The sequence below is a fragment of the Castor canadensis genome, chromosome X (assembly GCF_047511655.1).
Source record: "Castor canadensis chromosome X, mCasCan1.hap1v2, whole genome shotgun sequence".
NCBI classification, from domain to species: Eukaryota; Metazoa; Chordata; class Mammalia; order Rodentia; family Castoridae; genus Castor; species Castor canadensis.
The window spans coordinates 98,099,714-98,119,535 of record NC_133405.1 but is presented as its reverse complement, the minus strand read 5'-3'; the positions used below and the strand labels follow the sequence as shown (position 1 = coordinate 98,119,535).

At 43.9% G+C, this 19,822-nt stretch overlaps 1 protein-coding gene and 1 long non-coding RNA gene across 2 annotated transcripts; one reads left to right on the top strand and one right to left on the bottom strand.

Annotated features, from left to right (window-relative positions):
• Nucleotides 1-83: 83 nt before the first annotated feature.
• Nucleotides 84-15,127, bottom strand: LOC141419564 (uncharacterized). The gene is made up of 3 exons (XR_012444206.1): nucleotides 14,341-15,127; nucleotides 5,632-5,755; nucleotides 84-2,443 (listed from the first exon to the last, which is right to left on the bottom strand). It is a non-coding gene; the product is annotated as an uncharacterized lncRNA (long non-coding RNA).
• A 201-nt stretch (nucleotides 15,128-15,328) lies between these two features.
• Nucleotides 15,329-17,182, top strand: Usp27x (ubiquitin specific peptidase 27 X-linked). Its single transcript, XM_020152266.2, has one exon. The coding sequence runs from the start codon at nucleotides 15,578-15,580 to the stop codon at nucleotides 16,892-16,894; it is 1,317 nt and encodes a 438-aa protein (XP_020007855.2). The 5' UTR covers nucleotides 15,329-15,577; the 3' UTR covers nucleotides 16,895-17,182.
• The last annotated feature ends 2,640 nt before the right edge of the window (nucleotides 17,183-19,822 follow it).

The window sequence follows — 19,822 nt, the reverse complement described above, 5'->3', positions numbered from 1 at the left end:
TTATTTAGAGAATAATATTGAGTTAGACATACAAGGCATCTTTTCCTGTGGAAAAGATGGAGGCTTATCCTAGAATGGCTCCATTCAAGTCATTGTCATAGGCTACTACCAGTGTCAAGGATCTTACGGATAAATTGAAATGGAAACAATGGAGCATAGTCCTTCACCCCGAGTTCCATTTGGTTTTCTAATGAATCAGGATTGTTCGTTGATGAAACTTGGCAATAGCTCTGCTTCCAATAAAACCATTTTAGGCTAATGTTTTCATTTTTTCTATTACAGCATGGCAATGGGTTTGTTTCTGTTGGGAGTTTGTGGTAGCCATAATCTTTATACCAATTTAAACTCCAGTGTGAATATATGACATCTTTGATGGATCTCACCACCCAGCTTACTCTTCCATCAAAATTAATTGTGTTGTGGCAGTGTTTTCTTTCTCCATGCCATATTATGAAGATTGATGACTTTGTTATATGGAAAATAAAACCAAAGGAACCCTGGAGGTTCCTAAGACATGCTCACTTTAAGCTCAATTCAATCTTAAAGTGGCCATATTAAGTTTGGACTCCAGAACTTATACCAGTGGTCTCCTCTGTGGGTTCTCAGGGTTCTCAGGTGTTCCTTGTGGAATTTTGCAAATCTTCCATCTCATAAACAATGCCTACAGATGAGGAGCTTTAAATTAATTAGGCCTATACCCAGAATTCAGGGGGAACCTTCTCGTAACTCTGGCTTTGGGAAATAATTATATCCTGGGGGACCCTCTACTCCTGCTTTCTTAGTTTGAAATTTGTAAGGGTGGAATGATCAGATGTCTTTGGGTAGTCTTGGCTCAGAACCAAAACAACTCCCATCTCTCTCTGGAGGCAGAGTCCCATATGTGAAGTTCAAAAGAAGGCAGGTAAAATGTATTGCTCATCCTGGTGTCTTAGGAAACACTTGTTCTCTCTAAAGAGCAAAGATGCTGTTCTCTTTCCAGAAGTGATAGGTGAGTTCATGTGTGTTTTTTTGGGTTCAAGCCCTGCCACCCAGTTTCAGAACTGGGTGCAAAAGAACCAACCATATTGATGCCTTTTTCCTTAAAGTATCTCTCTTTAGATAATCAGTTAATTTGTTTGTGGTCCTGGGGTTTGAACTCAAGGCCTCACACTTGCTAGGCAGGTGGTGTTTTACCACTTGAGTGATGCCCCCAGTCCAGTTAAAATTTTTGACCCAGTAATTTTAAATTCAGGTATATTAAGATACAATTTACATATAGTAAACCCCATTCTTTCTAGAACTATAGTACTGAGTTTTACCAAACATGTATAGTTGTATGATCAACGTTACCATCAAAATACAGAATATTTTCATACCCTTAAAAGTTTCCCATGCCCCCTTTGTAGTCAACCATTCCCTGATAAGGTGCTGGCAACCACTGATCTATTTTTCTCTCCCCACAGTTTTACCTTCTCCAGAATGAAAATGGAACCATACAGTGTATGGCCTTCTGATTTCAGCTTCTCTTGGTCAGCACAATGTATTTGAGATCATCCATGTTATTGTGTGTATCAACAGTTCATTGCCTTTATTGCTGACTAGTAATTCATGTGTTGACATATCAAAGTTAGTTTATCTGTTCACCCATGAAGACTGTTTGTGTTGTTTTGGGGGCTTCTATAAACATTCATAGATAGATTTTTTTTGTGAATGAACATTTTTACTTCTCTTGGGTAAATACCTGAGAGGGGGTTACTGGGCCATATGGCAAATATATGTTCCACTTTATAAGAACCTCAATATCATCTTATTTTTCTCAAATCTCTGTCCATTCCTCTTTGTAAAGCTAACTACCCTTGGTTTATTGTAGGAATTCATTTCCAATTTTTCAGTTCACCACTGTGTTAGAATTCTCCAAAAGACAGAACCAATTGAATATAAAAAGATGGATGGATAGATAGATAGATAGATGGATGATGATAGGGGGTTTATTAGTGGGATTGGATTCCATGATTATGGAGTATGAGAAGTTCCATGACAGGCTATCTGCCAGCTGGAGACTCTGGAGTGCTGGGATTGTAACTGAGTTCAGACTGAAGGCTTCAGAATCAGGTAGGCCAATGGTGTAACTTTCAGTCCAAGGCTGAAAGCCCAAGAATCCAGGGGAAGGTTTCTGCTGTAGTACTGGAGTCCATAGGTCAACAAGCTTGTTGTTCTGATGTCCAAGTAGAAGAGAAGAAGAGTGTATCCCAGATCCTGGATGGACAGAAACATTCACCTTTTCTTTGCCTTTATTCTTCCTGGGTCACAAATTGGCCTGGCTGATTGGATAGTGCCTGCCCATGTTGATGACCTCATCCACTCAGACTCATGCTGGTGCCCTCTGGAAAATGCTTGACAGACACACCCAGACATAATACTTTGCCAGGTTCCTAGGTGTTCCTTAGTCCAGTCTGGTTGACACCTAAAAGTAACCATCACAATCATCAGAAAGTTGTTTTCTAGATGGTTTCTAGAAAGTAATTAGCATCAACCATTTTGTTTTGGCCTTTGACTATTTTTGGATATAATAATTAAAAGATCATATAGTCTTTCCATACTTTATGTAATGGGGTAAGTGCCAAATTATTAAGTGTAGTATTTTGAGTGGCTATTGCCATTCTTGGGGATAGGAACCCTGGAGGTTCCATTATAATTGAATGGAATGTCCTTGTGATGACTAGCAAAAAGGCTTCCCAGTGAGGCTCATGAAAACCTCTCTCAAGATTCACCATTACCTTCTGATTAATCCTATTCCCAAATATTTCCTATATGTTCTCTGACCTTCTACATATCCCCATGTCAATTGTCTGAGCAAAAAGCCCCAACAACTTCCTCTGTTATGTTGCACTATACCTCCATTGACCACTTGGAAAGCTTTTCACTCCTTAGGACACCCTCCCTGGAACGGAAAACTTTCTCATTCTTAACTGAATATCAAGATTCTCAATGATAACTGTCCATTCTACTTCAGGGTGGGTGGATGGCTGAGCAGGGTAGGTTTCTTTGCATTGCTAGGTGCTCTGTTCCTGCTCTCTCCTACCTTGAAGATCATCTCCCTTGCTTGACTTGCTTTCAAGGTTTCACGTGCAGACATGCCGTCTTAGTGCACCTCAGAGGTGAGCAAGGCACACCACAATGACATAGATTTGTCCCTTACCTTGACACTCCTCAAATACCTCATCACTTTCAGAAACATTCTTCCCACTTACTTCTTAGGGTGGAGTTACTAGTGAATCACTGACTTCTTTGTAGTTCCCATAACTCCCCCTCCATTTGTTAGAGCTATTGCCCTTTGACCTCTAGAATTGAAACCGATGGCCTGCCATTTTCTTTTTTTAATTTTATTTTATTCATATGTGCATACAATGTTTGGGTCATTTCTCCCCCCCTTCCCCCCACACCCTCCCTTATCCCCCCTAACCCCTTGCTACCAGGCAGAAACTATTTTGCCCTTATCTCTAATTTTGTTGAAGAGAGAGTATAAGCAATAATAGGAAGGACCAAGGGTTTTTGCTAGTTGAGATAAGGATAGCTATACAGGGAGTTGACTCGCATTGATTTCCTGTACATGTGTGTTACCTTCTAAGTTAATTCTTCTTGATCTAACCTTTTCTCCAGCTCCTGGTCCCTTTCTCCTATTGGCCTCAGTTGCTTTAAAGTATCTGATTTAGTTTCTCTGGGTTGAGGGCAACAAATGCTGTCTAGGTTTTTGGGAGTCTTACCTATCCTCATACCTTCCTTGTGTGTTCTCGCTTTATCATGTGATCAAAGTCCAATCCCCTTGTTGTGTTTGCGCTTGATCTAATGTCCGCATATGAGGGAGAACATACGATTTTTGGTCTTTTGGGCCAGGCTAACCTCATTCAGAATGAGGTTCTCCAATTCCATCCATTTACCAGCAAATGATAACATTTCGTTCTTCTTCATGGCTGCATAAAATTCCATTCTGTATAAATACCACATTTTCTTAATCCATTCGTCAGTAGTGGGGCATCTTGGCTGTTTCCATAACTTGGCTATTGTGAATAGTGCTGCAATAAACATGGGTGTGCATGGCCTGCCATTTTCATCTGTTCAATAAAGTAGGTCAGTATTGTCCCATGTTTTATTCATTACGCTTGCTCATGCTCTCTTTTTCTCCCTCATGGAAAGGGAGCTCTGTCATGAATTCAGGTAATGTGATCCCTTTCCTCTATTTTTTCCTCTGGTTTTCCTGCCTTTCCACTAGTAATGATATCATGTTTATCCAAGAGAATGTAGTCCCAAAATCCTCTGCCTAAAATTCCCTCAGAATGCTGAATTTCCCTTCATGTCATATTTCTTTCTTTTTTGATGGGACTGGAGTTTGCACTCAGGGCATCACGCTTGCAAAGCAGGTGCTCTACCACTTGAGCCGCACCTCCAGTCCATTTCCTTTGGTTATTATGGAGATGGGGTCTCTTGAACTATTTTTCCCATGCTGGTTTCGAACCTTGATGCTCCTGAGCTCAGTCTCCCAAGTAGCTAGGATTATAGGCATGAGCCACTGGCACCCAGCCATGTCATATTTTTTGGCAGTAGATTTTTTTCTGGCATATTTGGGATTCCCCCAAACCTGTACTGACAATGTGAAGGAAAATGTTAGAGGTCTTTCCAATCCTGTGTGTATGTGTGTGTGTGATGTCTACCTAGTAATAGTTTTGTGAACTCAGGGTTTGGTTAATTCTGCTGTCATTGTTGTTTCTACCATCATTACCACCACTACCACCACCACCACCATTGCTGCCACCACCATGACCACCACCACCATAATCATCAAGCTGGCCTGGAACTCAAGATCCTCGTGTCTCAGCTTCCTGAGTGCTAGTGTCACTTTCCATGTGAGGTTTCTCCTAAAACTGCTTACTACTCCTGGTACAGATGCTGCTTGACTTACACTGGAGTTATAACCCAATAAGCCCATTGGAAGTTGAAACTTTTGTAAATCTAAAAGGCACTGAATATCCCTAACCTACTGCACAATCTAGTTTAGCAACCCAGTGCATTATAGAGTGTCAGGGCTGCATGATGAACTGGGAGCCACAGCTCACTGCTGCTGTCCAGCATCACAAGAGAGTATCAGACTGAGAAAGACCAAAATCCAAGATGTGAGGCACAGTTGGTACTGAATATGTATTGTTCTTGCACCATTGTAAAAGTTGAAAAATTGTAAGTCAAACCATTGTAAACCAGGGACTGTCTGTACTAGTACTAGTATAACTAGTATTTGTGCAGTTTTTACAAATACTGGGCTTAGTGTTATTAAGGAAATATGAGGGGATTGCTAAATTCTAATTGAGGGAGCTATCTTTCAGTCTAATTGTGCCTGATGTTAGTCAATGATGCCCATTTACAAGGGTTCAGGTGGCATTAAATACTCTTCCAGGGAAATACTTTTTTTATGTTTTTACATTTTATTGGATACCTAGTTTATGTTTATCCTAATAAATATTTTATCACGTCTGTTTCCATGAATCCTTGGATGAAATGCTCATGAGCACATCTTCTTTAAAACAAAGGTAAAAATCAGTACACTTTCATTTTATATAAGTAGTAGAAGCAAAACATTGTGACTTAGAATTCTTTCATTACCTTGTAAAAAGAATAAGCCCCGACAAACTGGGTCTTTTCTTCTGTGTGAAAAGAAGACAATACCTTCAGAATGGTGACCTTTTCCACACTTGAAGGAGTATTAAGTTTAGGGTAGATGTTCAATCTGGAGGTAGAAGGTAAAACAGACATAAATTTATCTGCAGTCATAAAGAAGAATGAAATCCTGTCGTCTGCAGCAAAATGGATGGAACTAGAGGACATTATATTAAGTGAAATAAGCCAGACACAGAGAGACAAGTACTGTGTGTTCTCTTCCATACGTGTCAGGTATTTTTTATAGCAGCACAAACAGACTAAGACACGTCCACAGCCATGGTCCTAGATGGAGGCCTAGGCTTTCTGTATTCCAGCAATGTTACCCAGAGGAGCAATAAAGGAAATACTGTCACACAGACCTGTATGGGGTCAGTCTTATTAGAGCCTATGGAGACACCTGGGAGCCTCTGCATTTAGGTGAAAATACCTCATACTGTAATTGAAAAGCATACGGTAGAAAAATTATTGATGAGAATTCAATTTCTTCCTTTTTTATTTGTGATTCCTTTTCTAAGAGATAATACTTGTTTTATATAATCTTCATCCAATTTTCCCCAATGGTCACATCTTGTGCAACATAAAGTTGACATTGGGACAATGTTGTGTGTAGAGTTCTCATTATCTTGCCATGTGTAGACTTCTGCAGCCACCACCACAAGCTAGATACAGAACGGTTCCATCACTGCAAAGATTGCCTTCCTGCTACCCCTTCATAGCCATGCCCACTCCCCTCCCACCCATCATCCCTAACCCCTGGTGACTACTAACCTGTTCTGAATCCGTGTTATTTTGTCACTTCAAGAATGTTATATAATTGGAACCAGTTAGTGACTTTTGGAAATTGGCTTTCTCCCCACTCAGCATAATGTCCGTGAGATCCATCCAAATTTTTGTAGGTATAGTTTGTCCTTCTGTTGGTGAATAGTATTTCATGGTATGCATGGATCACAATTTGCCTAGCTATTTACCTATTAAAAAACATTTTGCAGTGGAGGGGGTGAATTCAAGTATGATATCTTTGATACATTTTAAGAACCTTTATAAATGCCACAATGTACCCCCACCAGCACAACAATTAAAAAAAGAGAACATTTTGGTTATTTCCACGTTTTGATATTGGTATGTTAGGGCTTAAATCTAGCATTGTATTTATTTTTTCTTTGATCTCTTTGTTTTTTGTTTCTATTATTCTTTTTTCTACCTTTCTATGAGTTACTTGAAGTTTTTTTTTGTTTTGTTTTTGCAGTACTGGGGTTTGAACTCAGGGTCTTGCACTTGCACCTGGTAGGCAGGTGCTTTACTACTTGAGCCACTCCACCAGACCTTTTTGCATTGGTTGTTTTTGAGATAGGGTCTTGCTTTATGATCTGACTGGTCTGGACCACAATTCTACTTGTGCTTCCCCATGTAGCTGAAATGATAGACTCACACCACCATCCTAGCCATTAGGTTGAGATGGAGTCTCGCACAGTATCTTATGCCAGCTAGCCTCAAATTTTGATCCTCCTGATCTTTACTTCCCAGGTAGCTAGGAATATAGGCATGAGCCACTGCTTATACTTTTTTTAAAAACGGGATTGAATTTTATTTACCTATAGTGTTTTTGAAATGTATTGCTTTATATCCCTTTTTAATTGACCACTCTAGGTAGTATGCTATATATAATAATAATACCTTATCATGTTCCATTAGTGCTGACATTTTAATTTGGGTGTGTTCTCCACTGTCAGATGGGGCTTGCTGCTGCCCAGAGAGAATGTCAGCTCTGGCTCCCAACTTGCAGTTCTCTGACATCACCATGATGGAGATGTAATATCACCATATTACAGCCTGCCAAAGGTGGAAGTTTAAGTTTCCCACTTGGCTTTGGTAGGCATAGATAGTGGGGCAATTTTTTTCTGTGTGGTTGGTTGGAGTAGAATGGTTATTATCTAAAACTTACCTGTCTTGAAAGGCTGTCCCTCTCCTGGTCCTTTGGCTAGAGAGAGCAGGCTTTCCCTGAGGCTTTGGTGGGAGGGGGGCAGTCTATGCTCATTGATGTTTCCAGATCACCAGCATCTCCACAGCTCAGTCAGGAATATAGGAAAGGGAAAAAAAGCCCTCAGGGAATTCACTGATATGTCATTGTTTGGGTTTTGAGGTCTACGGCCAGTCTGCCTTATTGTGACGGAGTCTTATTGTGATTTGTGTTATATACAATGTCCAGGGTTTATAACTTTACTTAGCAGGAGAGATAGGGAAAAGTATACCTATCACACTTTTCTGGAAACAGAGTCCCACTGTTTATCTTTGAAAATCATTTTACTATGAAAAAATTTAAATAGATGCAAAAGTAGAGATTAATATAATGAACCACTTTAGTCAGCTACAACAATTATCAACATTTTGCCAAACTTGCTTCATTTATACCACCCATCCCAAGATTTGTTGAAATCTTGTAATTCAAATCCTAGCTATCATATTGCTCAGTGTACTGACATTGAGTGTGTATTTCTCACAGAAAAATACTTTTTCACATAACCACAATACCATTGCCACAATTTACTATCTGTAACTCCTTAATATGATTAAATGCCAATTCATATTCAACTTTCTTTGATTGTCTCAAGAAGTGTTTTTTTTTTAACTTATTTTTTTTAAAAGGCAGGGCTACATAGTCCCCATGTAGCCCAGGATAGCCTTGAACTTTGCCAGCTGCCTTTCCTACTGAGTGCTGGAATTACAGGTGTGTAATACCATGTCTTTAAAGCTGATTTTTCACAGTACTGTTCAAATCAAATGTAATGTTATATTTGGTTGTTAAGTCTCTTTAAAAACCTGTAAATATCTTTTTTTTCTCATAACCTATGATGGTTAATTTTGATTCTCAACTAGATTGGATTAAGCAATGCCTAGGAGATTAGTAAAGCACACCTCTGGGTGTGTCTGTGACGGGTTTCCAGAGAGGATTAGATCCTAAGGGCTCTACCTACTGAATAGTTCATCCCTTGATGGATTCCTAGTATGGTGGCATTATTGGGAGGTATTGAAAGGTAGGAGGTGGGGCCTAGTTGGAGGAAGTAGGTCACTAGGAGCATGTTTTTGGAAGCTATATCTGCCCTGGCCTCTCTTAGAGTCCCCCTTCTCTGCTTCCTGCCCAAAATGAGCTGAAAAATCTCTGCCACATACACCCACCACCATGATGTTCTGTCTAAGTGAATGGGGCCAATTGACCCTGATCTGAGCCCTCTGAAACCATGAGCCCAGATAAATCCTTCCTTCCTGATGTTGTTTCTGTCAGTTATTTTGTCAAAGAGAAGAGAAAGGTGACGAATAAATCCTCTTTTAAATGCCATTTATTATTGAAAAATCAGGGCTTTTATATAAAACATCCCACATTCTGGATTTGGCTGCTAGCTTCATAGTTGATGACATTAAACTTTTTTGGGGGGCAGTACTGGGGTTTGAACTCAGGACCTCACACTTGCTAGGCAGGTGCTCTACCACTTGAGCCACTCCTCCAGCCATGGCTTGGTCTAAATGGGATGAAAGGAGCCCAGCTCTGAGATGCAGGGGCCTTGGTGTTGTGTGGACTTGCTATTTTCCCTTTCTTTAGCCCAGAGAAGACTTGCAAGCCACTAGTAAGACATCAATGGCCCAGAAAAAGTAGGCATCAGATCTCATTGATGAAATTAGGTATATTCCAAGTGGGAAGAGGTACAGAAGCAGTGAGTAAGCGCAAGCATTTTCAAAGTACTTAATTTAAAAAAAATTACAGTGCTGAGAATCAAATCCAGGGCCTAGTGCACGCTAGGTAGGCACTCTACCACTGAGCTACATCCCCAACCCTTCAAGTGTTTGTGTGCCTTAGTCCTCATGTGAACACTGGCAATAATACTACTCCTACCTTATCACTGTGCTATGAGGACCTAAGTTCAAACCCCAATACTGCAAAAAATAAAAATAAAATGGGGATGATAAATTCACGGCTTAAAACTGTAGCAAGGGGTAAGTAAGTAAAATAGAACAGTTCTTGCCATGCTTCAAGTGCTAATCCAAGTGTTAGTTATTATGACGACTAGTAAGAACCCATAAGAAAACTAGACAAAGGATGTGACCAGACAGTTCACAAAGAAAGGTAATACAAAATGGTGAAGAGATGAAAATATGGTGGGCTTCACTCATGATGATAAACATCCATTTTTTCATTTCACAAATATTTAAATATGTAGTAAGTCCCAAATAGGCACTGGGAATAGGATAATAAACATCTTACACTCATGGAGTTTAGCTTCATTATAAGTGTGTAGTATTTAACATATTCATGTGGTGACTATTTGATACATCATGGGTGATGGTGTTATGAAGAAAAATAAAGCAGGTATGAGCCGCTATTTTGTATAGCAATCGAGGTCTCAGATAAGGTGACATTGAAGCAGAGAAGTGAAGCAGGTGAGAAAGAAAGCCATGATGATTCTAAGAGAAGGGTTTTCCAAGCAGAAGCAACAGTAAGGGCATTGGCCTGGAAGCAGGAGTCAGCTGAGTTTACTCAAGGACTGACAATAAGTCTAGTCTGTTTGCGCAAGGCCAAGTTGATAAGAAGCAAGTTTGAAAAGACCGAGGCCACATTCAGTAGGACCTGAAAGGCCAGAATAAAGACCTGAGACTCTAGGAGGAGTGACATAGAAAGCCTACTATTACTTAGGAACTGTATTCAGCTACACATAACTATGATCCAAATAACAAAGACTTAAAAGGATGGCATTTGATTCTAAGATGCTATCAGCGGAGACTCACACAGGATTTTATGTACCACCAAGAAAGAAAACGTAATGCTGCCATACATAAACTGTCATTCGAAGATCTCGGCAATGTCAAAACACTTGGAGTTGATAAAAGACAGTATTTCTTCCTCAAGTAAGAATAGGCCCAAAGGTGATCAGTTTTTTCCATCTTTCCATTGTGATCGGTTGCAAGATGATTACTCAATTATAGCCATTAAATCCTCATTTCCAGGAGGAAGAAAGAGAAAGGGGAAAACTGCTTTTCAGTCTTTCATATTAATGTAGGGATTGCTTTGTAAAGTCTTTCCTTAAAAACTCATTGAATTTTTTATTGACATTTCATTGGATGTGTAGAGCAATGTGGAAAGAACTTCAGTATGTTATAGTCTCATTTACTTTTCAGAAAAGGATATATGTATAAAACTTGCTTATATTTGCATAGCAATTTTTCAAAAATTTCAGAGGACTAGAACTGGGTGTGACTGGTGGGGGAGAGAGGCACTTTCACTTTTTATGTCATGCTCCCTTCTTGAAAAAAGGTATTTTTTTCAAATCCCCCAAATATTGTATATATTACTTTTAAAACAATACAAATAAACCAGCAACTTTCAAAGCAAGGTATGCATTACCTGGAGGTATAGGAGATGGAAGGAAATCAATTTTTACATCCTCACATTTTATATGTACTTTTTAAAAATTTCCCTGCCAGGCAACATGCTTGTGGTAGAGGAATCAAGTTGGTTGTCTTGTTCCTTCCCCTTTTACATGCTCCCTTTTGCCCTTACAAAAGAAAAGCATATTTTTATCCATCCTGAACGTTACCTGGATACACTGTCATGCAGTGTGAAATCCTCAGGGTGCCAGACATTCGATTCTAAACACTGCTGTGGATGGCGGACACACAAATTACTCCAATGAATGACTGAATCAAATACTTTCGCACCTTGGACAGTTTCTAATTGTTTGCTTCCATGGAAATTGAGGGAAAATCCAGTGGAGTCATCAGTTGATAAATCATGAGAAATAATTTTGAGGCTAAATCATTGTGTAATTTTTCCTCATATACTCCCCAAAAGAACTCAAAGACCTGTTATTGTGAAAATATCCATTCTCTTTTAATAAAAAAGGAGGTTTCTGTGTGATAACAGTTAACCAAACAAACATTAGGAAGGAATTTGATGCTTAATTCTTGTCTCATTCCTGCAAAAAGCAGTAATATTTAGCTATGAATACACCCACAATTTTTTTCAGAAAAGCTCTATCAAGACTTATCTGTTGTCAATAAAGTTTTGTGTAATGTTACCTACCAAATTTGTACTATATATACAATGTTTGGACCCATCATATTCTAATACTAATTGTCATAATAACCCAAGCAAGAAGAAAAAAATTTTTGCAAGAGCAAAATCTTAAACAACACTTAGAGTTTTATCATGGATCACAGGAACACTTAAAGAGAATTATAATAGAAAAATATATACATATATTTGATGCAGAGTGATAAGATAGGATAATCTATAAAATTGTTTTAAGTGCAAAAATATATATTATTTGGTCAAAATTCTAGTGGAAAAACAGTGCAGTTAACTCAGGGAGAAAAGGGAACATGTACAACTTGCAACAATCGAAGGGCTCTGTTATGAATTTTTAAAACAGACGATGATGGCTCTGAAATCACTAAGGTATTTAGGTTTTACCGGATTTGTGTAAAGTACTGACGTAACAGTTTTATTTTTGAAGGTTAACACTTGTCAGGCATTACATTTTTGCAGCCGGTTGACATTTATGATGCAAAATTTTAGAAGTCAGCCTAAAAATGCATGAAGGAGCATATTTTTCAAAAATACTTTTAGGGAGCATTTTGATATAAACCAGTAGTTTTATATAAACATACAAAAAATATGAGGAATTGTCATTTGCTCTTTTGCCACCTTGTGGTCAAACTGTATTTAGCACCCAGGCACAAGGACTGCCCGAGGAGTTGTCTTTAAGGTCAGGTCTTTGTGAGGCAGAGATGGTGACATTTGCCCAGGACTGAATTCAGACCCATACAAGCACTAAGCATCTAAAGATTATGGTAAAACCCTTCACATGTGATTCAAAGCAAAAGCAACATGCAATCAGGAAATGAGTGTAAGGAAGTAACAACTAAGTTGTGATTTTTCCCACGGGGACTGCTTTAAAAAAAAAATCAAATGTCAAACTCTTTCTGACATCCTCTTCTCTGCCAGTGACCTATACACTTCCTTAGTGTTAGCCAGCCCCGATTCTAGCCCTGGGGTAAGTGACTTTGGTTCAGTGCTGTGTCTCCAGCTCCTACCACTGGGCGGGGGCTGAGTGAATCCACTTCCACAATGGTCTGGCCTGGGCAGAATCCAGGTGGACCTTTGGTTTTCTGCAGGAAGTTCTCAGTCAGGCAACTTCAGGTTACCATGGCTATTCAGTGGTAGACACTTCCAAGTTAGATCTGCCTCTTTATTGTCAGTCTGTGAAAGGGGGGTGAGAGTGCTCCTTTGTTCCCTCCTCCCATGCTCCATGACCCCAGTCACTTTTAACAGCAGCATTCCTTCAGGGGTGTGCTAGTTGCATTTCCTCTGGTGGCAGGTCAGGAAGGGCAGGCATTTATTGGAAGGATGCTGAGGTACTTCAAGGAATTTAAGGCAGCGCTGATTTAGGCACTCGGACAGCCCTAGGCTAGTTAGGAACCAGACAGCCTCTTTAAGGGCTCAGAATTGCATAGTCCTCCAGGCTGCTAACCCCAGGGTCTAACGCCAGGTGGAGGGTGACAGCCAATGGTAACCTGGGAGAACTCTGCTGTGTTTTGTAGGCAGCACAGCCCCACAAGCCAGCCAGTGTGCACCAGGCCACAGCCAATGGCCACCAGGACCACGCTCTTACCACACTCTCCCTTTGGCCCCACGTGCATCTGTTACCTGCCTTGGGCTGCGCTTCCTAGGACCAGCAGCAGCAGCTGCTTGGGACAACTCCTGCCATGCGCACGACTTGAGCCGCTTGTTCTGGGCTCATTTCTTGTGGACCCTATGGTGCTGCCTTCTAGTGCCAGCAGCCCCTCAGCACAGGGGCTCCAGAGGCCCCTTCAGGCCGGTCCCTAACTCCTCTCCCCCCGGCAGCTCAACAGACATCCTTTCCACGACCACCTGCCGCCCACCCCAAGAGCCTGCTAGGGCCTAAGGGTCCTATGGCTTGCTGCCCTCCGCCCTCGCCTAGGGGAGGTGGCAGCTGCAAGGATGCCCTCGTGGTGGCTTGCTCCTCCCGCTGGCCTTGTCTGGGAGAGCTGGGTCCTGTCCCCAGGCTGCTCGGCATCAGCTGGGCCAGAAGGCCAGCTGCCAAACCCTCATTCCACCCGCGGCCTTGGGAGCCTGAGGAAGTGGCAAGGAGCCGAGGATGAAAGTACTGTGCATAGTGTTGATAAGATGGACAAGGGAACGTGCCATTTCAGGTGGAGCGGCCTTGGGAGCACTACCCCTCCGGAACTGGGGTCCAGGCCTGCCCCCGATTGGAGCTGGAGCTTCATCCTTTGCTGGGGAGGACTGGGTGGGAAGAGAGGCTGGGACAGGACGGGGACAGGCTCGGCCGCCTGAATGACGGCTGTCACGGCTTGTGCCCGCGCTCCCCAGGACCCCCCTTGTGAGGGAACATTTCACAGGCTCAGAAACGTTTCTGGCTTGGTAACCATCCGATCCCCAGCCCCGCAGCACACGGAGAAGCCTGCATGGACAAGGGAAGGACGAGGAGAGGGGAGGAGACGACGAAGGGGGTCAGCGCAGCGATTGGAGCTGAGCGCTGGAAGCGCCTTAAAGAGACTGCGCGGTGCCCGCCCCCCTTCCCGCCAGCCTCAATGAATTAGAGCTGTGTTTCCCAAACTTGCCTGATCATAAGCAGCCTCTTGGGCCCTAGTTAGAGGTCCAGGTTCCGGAGTAGCTCCCTTCCAGAGTCTGATTCAGTAGCCCTGCGGGTGGGGCCGTGAAATCTGTCATTTGAACACGCTCCCCCACGTGATTGTCGTGAACAAGCAAGTTTGGGAAATATTGAATTATAGGAAACGGGGCTGGCCGCAGAAGCGGCCTCCACTAGGGGGCTTCGGCGGGAGGATTCCCGGGGGCGTCGCCTGCTTCCGCCGCCGCCTCCTTCAGTGAAAGTCCCTTTTGGGTCCAGCTGCCACAGCCGCCGCGCTCCCTCAGGCCGGGCGGGGGACACCCCAGGTCTGCGTGGCCCCCGCACCGCCACGCCCAGTGGCCGCCGAGCCCTGCGAGCAGGGGGAGGAGCCGCCGCCAGTGGAGGCGGAGGAGGGAGAGGAGGCGGAGACGGCGGAGACGGCGGAGAAGGCGGAGAGGAAGGTGGAGGCGGAGGCGAAGGTGGAGGGGAAGGTGGAGGCAATCGGGAAGGTGGAGGCAGCGGGGAAGGTGGACGCCACCGAGAAGGTGGAGACAGCGGGGAAGGTGGACGCCGCCGGGAAGGTGGAGACGGTGGAGGGTCCGGGCCGCCCGGCTGAGCTCAAGCTGGAGCCCGAACCCGAGCCGGTATGGGAGGAGGAGCAGGAGCCGAAGGGGGAGACGAAGCAGGAGCCCGAGGATGAGAACCCAGCGCCGAGCGGCGGTGGCGGCAGCAGCGACGAGGTTCCTCCCCCCACCCTTCCCTCCGATCCACCGCGGCCCCCCGATCCCTCTCCGCGCCGCAGCCGTGCCCCGCGCCGCCGACCCCGGCCCCGGCCTCAGACCCGGCTCCGTACCCCTCCGCAGCCTAGGCCACGGCCCCCGCCCCGGCCCCGGCCCCGGCGCGGCCCTGGGGGCGGATGCCTGGATGTGGATTTTGCCGTGGGGCCACCAGGTTGCTCCCACGTGAACAGTTTTAAGGTGGGAGAGAACTGGAGGCAGGAACTGCGGGTTATCTACCAGTGCTTCGTGTGGTGTGGAACCCCAGAGACCAGGAAAAGCAAGGCAAAGTCGTGCATCTGCCATGTGTGTGGCACCCATCTGAACAGACTCCACTCTTGCCTTTCCTGTGTCTTCTTTGGCTGCTTCACAGAGAAACACATTCATGAGCACGCTGAGACAAAACAACACAACTTAGCGGTAGACCTTTATTACGGAGGGATCTACTGCTTCATGTGCAAGGACTATGTGTATGACAAAGACATTGAGCAAATTGCCAAAGAAGAGCAAGGAGAAGCCTTGAAATTACAAGCCTCCACCTCAACAGAGGTCTCTCACCAGCAGTGTTCGGTGCCTGGCCTTGCTGAGAAATATCCCACCTGGGAAACAACCAAACCCGAGTTAGAACTGCTGGGGCACAACCCACGGAGACGTAGGATCCCCTCCAGTTTTACCATCGGCTTACGAGGACTGATTAATCTCGGCAACACCTGCTTTATGAACTGCATCGTCCAGGCCCTGACCCACACGCCCATACTGAGAGACTTCTTCCTCTCCGACAGGCACCGGTGCGAAATGCCCAGCCCCGACTTGTGTCTGGTCTGTGAGATGTCTTCACTCTTTCGAGAATTGTATTCTGGAAACCCGTCTCCTCACGTTCCCTATAAGTTACTGCACCTGGTGTGGATACATGCTCGCCACTTAGCAGGGTACAGGCAGCAGGATGCCCATGAGTTCCTCATTGCCGCCTTAGATGTCCTGCACAGGCACTGCAAAGGTGACGATGTTGGCAAGACGGCCAACAATCCCAACCACTGTAACTGCATCATAGACCAAATCTTCACAGGTGGCCTGCAATCCGATGTCACCTGTCAAGCCTGCCATGGCGTCTCCACCACCATAGACCCCTGCTGGGACATCAGTTTGGACTTGCCAGGCTCTTGCACCTCCTTCTGGCCCATGAGTCCGGGCAGGGAGAGCAGCGTGAATGGGGAAGGTCACCTACCGGGCATCACCACCCTCACGGACTGCTTGCGGAGGTTTACGAGGCCAGAGCACCTAGGAAGCAGTGCCAAAATCAAATGTGGTAGTTGCCAAAGCTACCAGGAATCTACCAAACAGCTTACGTTGAAGAAATTGCCAGTTGTTGCCTGTTTTCATTTCAAACGGTTTGAACACTCAGCCAAACAGAGGCGCAAGATCACTACATACATTTCCTTTCCTCTGGAGCTGGATATGACACCGTTTATGGCCTCGAGTAAAGAGAGCAGAATGAATGGACAGTTGCAGCTGCCAACCAGTAGTGGGAACAACGAGAATAAGTATTCCTTGTTTGCTGTGGTTAATCACCAAGGAACCTTGGAGAGTGGTCACTACACCAGCTTCATCCGACACCACAAGGACCAGTGGTTCAAGTGTGATGACGCTGTTATCACCAAGGCCAGTATTAAGGACGTACTGGACAGTGAAGGGTATTTACTGTTCTACCACAAACAGGTCCTTGAACACGAGTCAGAGAAAGTGAAAGAAATGAATACGCAAGCCTACTGAAGCCACACAGACCTACCTGTAATGGAAGATGTTGACACTCGTACTACAACTGGCATCGAGAATTAAAGGACCTACTTGACCATGGCCCATGGGCCTGACAGAGTAAGAATTGAACAGTACCCAGTGTCCAAAAGGTCCTGATTGGAAGAGAAATAGGAGGGGAGGGATAAGAGGCTCTAGACTAAGCAGTCAATTAAAGGAAATTAAATGGCAGGAATGCCCTGGGTGGGGAAGACAGGAGCAGGGAGATCTTGACACTGGTACACATCCTATATTCCTCCAAAAGGTTGTGTGGGAAGGTGTGGGGGGGAGGGGGGTGGTGTGGGGGGGTTGTGCCCTTGTAACCGTAAAACATCTTTCTCCATGGGTGTTTCAGCTTCAATTGACCAATCACATAACAGTTACACGTTTTTGGGGGGGGAGAAAAGTTTATAAAAATGTAGCCCATTTACGTACGTGGGTATGAAAGCAGAAAAGTGGAGGAGGCAGGGCTAGCTCATTGACGAACACCTTTGCCAGTTTCTTCGTATTCGTGATTTTTGTGCTATTAAATGCAGTATTAAAAACAAAGCCCATGAGGGCTAGTGAAAAGAGAAGAAATAAGGGGGCTTGTGTAAGGGGAGCAGTCGCTCCAGAAGTAGAGAAGACAAGAAATGCTGTAAGATAAGCAATCAACACAGACAGGCCTCAGTTGACAGTGTAGTGTGTGAGTGTTAAAAAAAAAAAGCTGTATGATATACTTGAGCAAATCAATGAACCTCTTTGCAATTGTTTTCTCATCTGTAAAATGCAGGCAATTCCTACCTTAAAGGGTTGTTGTTAAAGATTAAATGATATAAAATGTGTCAAAGTATAAAGTAAAAAGGCTTGGAACTTTGTAGGGACTCAGTAAACGTTTGTTGGATCTGAATCTGGAGCTTCTTTGGACTGGGCCCAGAATTCATCAGAGGTGAAGGTCAACCCACCTGAGACCCGTGGACAGAAAGGGCATATTGTGTCACATGCAGTCACACACATGCACACACAGACAATCTTAAGAACTCTCTCCCTAGTGCTGTCTACGTTGGCACCCCAAGGCATTGTTCCTGCGTACAGGGCATCACAGTCAGTGTCACACCTGGGATTAGGGCTCGGGGAAACCAAAACTGTCCCCAAAAGGGCATTATTCTGTCATTTGGAAGACAGTCATATTGTTTTCGTGACTCAGCATTCCAGTGATGGGAGTCTCATGGCTATAGTATGCTACCAGTCTTCCACACGACTGTATTTGGTGGGGTTTTGCCTTCTAAAAGCATATATGACATATCTTCCATGTTTACCTACAGGCAGAGATCAGGAGAAAGACTGTTTCAAAGCTCATTGGCACATCAGCCCAGGGATGTTGATAGAGTGGCTAATGAGCCACTGAGTCCTTCCCTGATCCTGACAGAGGGCAACATGGCCCACAGAGAGAGAAACTGAAACAGATGGAAGGAGCCCAGGATGGGCTAAGCACTGTGTTTTTCTGTCCTCAGCATCAGGTACCCAAGTAACTATTGCCTAGGAGATCTTGGGAGAGAATCGAATGTGGAACACATCCATAGGACTTGGATCCCCATGGCTTCCTGAGTTTACTTTGTGGTCAACTCACTTAGAAATATGAATTTAGTTGTATGGTTGTGCGTATACCCCAATGAGCTCACAGGCTTTTGAGGGGGCCAGGTATGGGGATTGAACCCAGGGCCTCACACATGCTACGCAAGCACTCTGCACTGAGCTACAGCCCCAACCCCTCACAGGGGGTCCTGTTTTGAGGACAGGGATTGTATCACTCCTGTACCTGGGCTGCATCCTCAGCCCCTGGCACAGTTCTGGCAGATAGTAAGTAGGTACTCAAAACATTTACTGAAGGCTGGTGGAGTGGCTCAAGTGGTAAGAGTACCTGCCTTGCAAATGTGAGGCTCTGAGTTCAAACCCCAGTGCCGTCAAAGAAAAATTTACTGAGTGGATGGATGGATGAATGAATGAACAGATATACCTTGTTTTCATAATCAAAATTTCTTCAACACTCAGGGCCCACAATCCTTAGAAGAAAATGTTCCGTTATTTTTGTGTCTTATAGGATGAGGCAATCCAGAAATGGGTGGCTTCGGGTGCCACTTGACAACTTCCTGGCTACCTGGTCTTCCCCTACCTGGGAAGACATAGCCACATCTTCATTCCTCATATCTGACCGGGAAGAGCTCAATTGGCATGTGCCAGAAAATTCTGACTGCCCTTAAAAATTTTGAACATTTAAAAATTCAAAATTACAAAAAAGGTATAAAAATAAAAGAACATCCTGTTGCTAACATTTTACCACTTTTATCATTTGCACATGTGCACTTGTTCATCAGTGTGTGTGTTTGAACCTGATGAGGACAAATTATATCGGGTCCTTCATGCTTAAATACATCAATGGACATTTCCGAAGAATGGGCATATTCCCTATGTCACCGTGGTCTAGTTTCAGAAAAATTAACATTGATTCAATGTTTTTCTTAATCTGTCATTCATACTTCAATTTTGTCTGTTGACCAAATTGACAGAAATATCTTTTTATCTGTTTCCTTCTGTTAAAGGCTCTGGTCAAGGGTGAGGTATTTCATTTAATTGACATCTCTTTAGCCTCCTTCAATCAGGAACATTTCCACAACCCTTCTTTGTCTTGTATGGCATTCCCATGTTTAATAGAACATTCCTCACTTTGAGTTTTTCTGATATAGAAGCTGGCTTTTAAATACCCAGCATTCAGGAAAAGCTCTAAGAAAAACTCACTGACAGATGAATGGCAGGAGACTGCTGAAGCTGACCTCCTTGTCCCCGCTGGTGGAAGGCACAGACCACCAGAGGGAGCAGCTGTGTCTGGCACTTGCTGACTGAACCTCGTACTGTCTGGAAAACACTATT

Coding starts and splice junctions, on each gene's coding strand:
- Usp27x (XM_020152266.2), top strand. CDS start 15,578: ATGTGCAAGGACTATGTGTATGACAAAGACATTGAGCAAATTGCCAAA.